The sequence below is a fragment of the Syngnathus scovelli genome, chromosome 2 (genome assembly GCF_024217435.2).
Source record: "Syngnathus scovelli strain Florida chromosome 2, RoL_Ssco_1.2, whole genome shotgun sequence".
NCBI classification, from domain to species: domain Eukaryota; kingdom Metazoa; phylum Chordata; class Actinopteri; order Syngnathiformes; family Syngnathidae; genus Syngnathus; species Syngnathus scovelli.
The window spans coordinates 560,397-566,655 of record NC_090848.1 but is presented as its reverse complement, the minus strand read 5'-3'; the positions used below and the strand labels follow the sequence as shown (position 1 = coordinate 566,655).

Sequence of the window (6,259 nt, the reverse complement as noted above, 5' to 3'; positions counted from 1 at the left end):
TGGGAATGTGACCTCTGCCGCAAACGTGGAAAATCTTGCAAAGTCCATGTTTACTCAGTCCATCTTTAGATCAATAGTGTGTTTTCTGTTGTTGCCGCCGTTTATTTGAATGTCCGCTTTTAGGTTTGTCACTCTAAAGGAATCCTTCCCTCAACTATCGTCCGGGTACAAATAACAGCCAATTTACTGCCTGGCACATGACTGAGATGATGTGACACATAAAAGCTCAGCTGACCACTCTTGAGTGGTAAATCAAATTATGAGACTCTGTATCACAAGAATGTCAACACGCAAGAACTAACCATCAGGTGACCACCTGCAAAAAAGAAATCCGATAACCGCATCTGGTCCAGATTGCCGATGCTCAATTGAGTTCTTTCTTACTGGTACCAGCTGTTGTACGTACCCTACACAGTAAAAGATGAAAATATTGCTTTCTATTATTTATTCTCGAGTGACCGTTGTGCAGTGTAGACTCATATTTGAAAAAAAAAACACAATTTCACTTTATTTATTTTTTTGGAACACAAACATTTGTAAAAGTGTTCACGCTTAGCAGTCTGAGTACACCTAATTGCAGATATGATGCAAAGTATTTTTTGACATTTTCGAGCGTTTATTCAGAGTGCGCGTCGACGCCCAGATGTAGCGGATAATATGGCGGGCGCGCGGGCGAGCGTCCGTCCAATGAGGGGAGGGGGGGGGGGGGGGGTGTCGCTTGACTTCCTTCCACATGCAGTGTGCCTTGACCCGCTCATGCAAGACTAGCTCCAGCCTCTCTGCCGTCGACCGTCGGAGCTGCAAGACTGCAACACTGCAATGCAACATTAACAGAAGCCCCCCTCCCCCTCATCTTCGCGATTATTTCAGCGGGGAGACCTGCTGTTACATTATCCTTCTTTCCCGCAACCTTTTTATTATTATTATTATTATTTTGCAACATGCCGAACATCGTCCTCTTCAGCGGGAGCTCTCACCACGACTTGTCCCAGAAAGTAGCGGATCGGCTAGGACTGGATCTGGGTAAAGTGATCACCAAGAAGTTCAGCAACCAGGAGACATGGTGAGTATTTTCGCGCTCTGTTTGACAACTTGGAGTGAAATGGAGTAGGGTGGCTGGCCTCGATTTTCCTTCTCTTAGCGTTAGCTCGAAGCTAACAATAGTTTACTACAGTGTCCACACGTGACCAGCTAGCCTCATGTAAACACAACAAGCTAGAGCGCTAATGTCAGTGCGTCCATTATCGGACAAGGCGTTTTCTTTGTCGATCGCCGATGTGAAGTACTCCAGAAACATTGTTTTTAAATTGCACTTGTAGGATTCACGTTAAATAATCTCCCGTGGTTGGGAACTACAAGGTAACATGTTAGCCCGTGTGTGTGTGCGTGTGTGTGTGTGTGTGTGTGTGTGTTGTGTGCGCGCTAATCATGCTAGCTAACGGCTTCACGTTTCAATATGGTGGCTCAAATGTTGGGCCATTTTTTTTCGCCAAACTTAATGACCGTCGACAATGTTGTGAAATAGCGTTTAGTACGACCATTTGGATGTTGCTGTTTTTTTTTAATGAATACAAAGTATGCTAAAACTTTAAAAATGAATACAAAGTATGTTTGCTGAAGGAGTGTCTGAAACACGGGATGGAACATGTTCCTTCGCGCGCCTCTAACGGGAGGAGCAACGAGCATCAAAAAGTAGTATCAAGTTCTAACAAATATTCGCAACTTGAATTCTACATTGGTTAACAACACTGTGGCGTGGTCAATTTCGGATTGATTTCCATCCACTCCAACTTTTTAATAACAAACTTGACAGTTTTTAGCATTTAAAAACAAGCAGAGGGTACCAAAAAGCAACAAATACCAAAATCGGAGGCTCGTATAACTTTAAATGCAGCAAATAAAAATAAACATACAAAGTCAGTTAGTCATCAAAGGGGTAGTAAATTCAATCAGAGGAAAAGTAAAGAAAATGAACTCGATTGATGTGTTAAATGTCATTTGAAAAGGAAAACTGGTAAAGAGCATGTTTATTAATGTTCAATGTTAATGGCAGTTCATTCCAAAAGTTTAAAGACTATTTGACACGAGAAGGAGTATGACTGAAGTGGTAGTCAGTGGCACCTCAGCAAGAACAACAAAAAAGCGTTAACAATAACATAGGACATGTTCACTTTTCGTACTGTGGTGAACGCCTGCCTAACGTGCAGCACTTGGTTGAATCACATGCTTTTGATTTGTCCGCCTTTTTCCAAGTTGTCCTTTAATTGCATCAGTAACGGCACCCGCAGACAGAGATGTACTTACTTTCATAGTTGAGAGACAGGAGCATTTCTTTTTTGGTAGGAAGCTGTGGAAAAAGAAGTGTCAAAAGTAGAACAGAAACTCTTTAAAAAAAAGTGCAGATGTGATGAGGACTGAAATGTACGTATGTACTATGTTTTTCAGATTAGACAGTAGCAGTAAAATACTGATACCTGAAAAAGCCTTCTTGAACACAAAGTAATTGTACTTTGCACCACCAAAATCAAATGAGATTTTTAAAGAACTACTAATCTCATGATCCCGTCCCGTGTCAAATGAGGCAAGTAGTGATTATCTTGCGTTTCTGCAGTTTTCAGCCTGGGAACTTTGCTGTTTGGGCGATAGACTTTTAAAAACAACCCCCTCAAACGGAAAGGAGGTGAGAAGTTTACACTTCTTCTCACAGCTCCCCACACACGCTTTCACCAGCTGACCTTTGCCGGTTAAGGTCTGCAGTAGCAGCGGTGGCGCTCGCACGATTGGACTTGCCTTGCAGTTTGACAGTCGCAGGGAGATTTCATCAGATCCCGCTCGCACATGGGCTAACGCGAACCGTCTGTGGAAACGCTTGCATTTCAGTGTGTGAGCGTGAAGGTAGTAATCCAGGCCCAGGCTCAACCCTCACATGGCTGAGGCCAAGTTAGTGCGAGTCCAGCGCGTGTCCCAACCAGGAATGTTTCACGCACATGCTTGCTGTCACTGCTGCCTTCACAGGTTTGACCCGGACTTGTTGGACGCGTATCCGTCCTGCAGGTTTTGCAAGCATCACTGGACATGTGACAGTGTGGAAGAGGGAGTCAATCTTGTCCTTTTCTTTACTATACGTTTGTTCTACGTGCCCCCACTCGTCTAAACTCGGCATCCTGATTCAGGTTTAGTTTGTGGAACACGAATTACATACATAGGCAAATTCCGTCCTTTTTTTTTTTTTTTTTTTTTATCCAGCTCACGGGCGGCCATTTTGCCACTTGCTGTCCACTGAAAATGACATCACAGTTTGGGGCTTGACTTCCCCTTTAAAGATAAACACAATTATTTTCCAAGAGTTTTGAGTCAGGAAAAACATTAGAAGCTAGCTACACTAACCAGTTAACAGTCCTTTGTTACCCTGAGCTAACAATGTGGAACGTGAGGACCGCGAGTGGTCAAAAAGCAAGCCTGCAGCACCCGTTTTCCTTAATAATCTGAACACCCCTATATCTATCAATGTGATGAATAGCATCTGTAAAACCTTTGAAAACTTTAGCTGCTGTGTGAAGTCGTCCGAGATAGTCTCTTCAAAGTTGTTCAAGAAGCATATTTTCCCCCTCAAATTCTTAAATCATTCAACCTCAAAGTTCCACTGTACTTAAGGGCTTCCTGCCCATTTCTCTTTCCCATGGAACCAACAGCGTGGAGATCGGGGAGAGTGTCCGCGGCGAGGACGTGTACATTGTGCAGAGCGGCTGTGGCGAGATTAACGACAACCTCATGGAGCTGTTGATTATGATCAACGCCTGCAAAATCGCCTCGTCATCCCGCGTCACTGCCGTCATCCCCTGCTTCCCGTACGCTCGGCAGGACAAGAAGGACAAGGTAGACAGACGGCGCTTATTAGCTAGCTAGCTAGCTAGCTAGCTAGATTGATTGATAGCATTGATGGATAAACAAAGGCACAATGTCAATTGTAATGTAATCAAAAAATGATTTGGAGCCAGTTCAGTGAAATTGGATAGTCACGTGATAGTTTTAAAGTCCTAGTTCAGAGTCAGCCTTTGTCATCTGCTAGCTCAGCATCAGCGGCAACCCCTTTTGTGTTTTGGCAACAAAACCAAGGCTTTGACCTAAGAGAGTGATAATAAGAAAATTCCCAGACACATGTGAATGCTCAGGTAGAAATCTCAGAAGAACTGGCCCTCATTACGATGGAGCCTTGTCCTGTGATTTTTATATCTTTTTTTTTTAAGTGTATATATCACCCAAGTGCCCGCACCCCCCCTACGCAAACACACACACTGACCTGAGTTGTGATCATAACACACGCTTGTCCCAGAGCCGAGCACCAATATCGGCCAAGCTGGTGGCAAACATGTTGTCTGTGGCGGGCGCTGACCACATCATCACCATGGACCTCCACGCCTCACAAATCCAGGTGAGCGGACAAAAACCACTTCAACCTTTTTATTGCCACTCACAAAACCAACAGAAAAATAGAATGAATAACACATGGATACAAAACAACGACATAGCTTAGCCTTTCAGGCCTGCTAGCTGAACGCTAAGGCTAAATAGCATCTACGATCTTCCGCGGTGTTCTAAACGGAAAATGGCCAGCCTCAATTGACATGAATAATGTCTTTGTCTCTCAAGGGCTTTTTTGACATCGCTGTGGACAATCTATACGCAGAGCCGGCCGTCCTGCAGTGGATACGGGAAAATATCCCAGAGTGGAAAAACTGCATCATTGTGTCTCCTGATGCTGGTGGCGCAAAGCGGTAAGATGATCCTCAGCGGGAAGCTTCTGAGGCCCACCCGGTCGTCTAAAGCGCCGCTACCTCATTTTCAGCCTTCATTGAACGAAGGGCCACATTTGATATGAAAAGGGAAAAAAACCCACGTGCTACGCCATCTAATGGAGTCAGTCATTCCAAGTACCTTTTTGGTGATCTAAGAATGAAACCCGTTGTCGCGCAGCGTGACCTCCATCGCTGATCGACTCAACGTGGACTTTGCCCTCATCCACAAAGAGAGGAAGAAGGCCAATGAAGTGGACCGCATGGTGCTGGTGGGGGACGTCAAGGACCGCGTGGCCATCCTGGTGGACGACATGGCCGACACCTGCGGTACCATCTGCCACGCCGCCGACAAGTCGGTGTCACAGCCGCCAATTTTTGTTTTTCGAGTTTCCCTTTCTTTTGCCGGTGTTTTTGACATTGGCTCTCCTGTGCTTCAGGTTGATCGATGCCGGCGCCGTAAAAGTCTACGCCATCCTCACGCATGGCATCTTCTCGGGCCCCGCCATCTCGCGTATCAACAACGCACCGTTTGAGGCGGTGGTGGTGACCAACACCATCCCGCAGGAGGAGAAGATGAAGGCTTGCCCAAAAATACAGGTGTGTACACCAACAACATTTTGTTAGATTTGAACGAGGACGTACTTGTGAACTTCGGCAACAGTGAATGTTCTCCACGCTATGACAGCCTGATGTTTGCGTTGTTAATGTAGCACCATAAAACAGCAGTGCCATTTTGCGACTTTGGCAAAAAGTCCAACTCGACGTTTCGCTGTATGTCAATTGCCATCCTTAGACGCCAGCGCGTCTGTCCAATGTTGCAGGTCATTGACATCTCCATGATCCTGGCAGAGGCCATCAGGAGAACCCACAACGGCGAATCCGTGTCTTACCTCTTCAGCCACGTCCCTTTGTAAAGACGAGCAGGGGGAGGGGTTCCTTTGGCCTCTTCTGCCTTCGCCATCTAAGCTCTCGGCTGCGACCGACCATAAGCGCCTAAGTCTCCAGGTGGTTTAGGCGAAAAAGGTCTCGCCCGCAGCTTATCTTTGAATTTCAGTTTCCATCCAGGAGGTGGAGTGAGACCCCCAACCAGTCAGCCAACCAGTCAGCCCGCCAGCCACCCCCACTCTTATTTCCATACCTGTACTTAACTTTAATTTGGAGCAAAATTAAATTTTAGCAAAAGTATTCGGTGAAATGCACCTTTACCCATGGAATATTTGTATCAGCTGTTGCTAAAAATCATTTAAGTTACTCTAGCAACCCAGCAAGTGTTTTAAAATGCTTTTAAATTGAAAGGTCATGCAAACGATCTAGAGATGGCTTGAAACACAATTCAAGCCATGACAGAGGAATTTTGCACCTACAATGGGTCTTCTATTTTTTGTATTGTAAGTCAAGCAGCATCTTTTGGCAATAAAACTTGACAAGAGCATTCCAAACATATTCTGGTCTATTTTTCCATT

The 6,259-nt window shown here is 45.2% G+C and overlaps 1 protein-coding gene across 1 annotated transcript; it reads left to right on the top strand.

Annotated features, from left to right (window-relative positions):
- Positions 1 to 727: 727 nt before the first annotated feature.
- On the top strand, positions 728 to 6,239 carry LOC125987947 (ribose-phosphate pyrophosphokinase 2). Its single transcript, XM_049752615.2, has 7 exons — positions 728 to 1,063; positions 3,693 to 3,876; positions 4,334 to 4,432; positions 4,651 to 4,775; positions 4,975 to 5,148; positions 5,234 to 5,393; positions 5,618 to 6,239. Exons 1-7 carry the CDS (start codon positions 942 to 944, stop codon positions 5,708 to 5,710), a joined length of 957 nt encoding a protein of 318 aa, XP_049608572.1. The 5' UTR covers positions 728 to 941; the 3' UTR covers positions 5,711 to 6,239.
- The last annotated feature ends 20 nt before the right edge of the window (positions 6,240 to 6,259 follow it).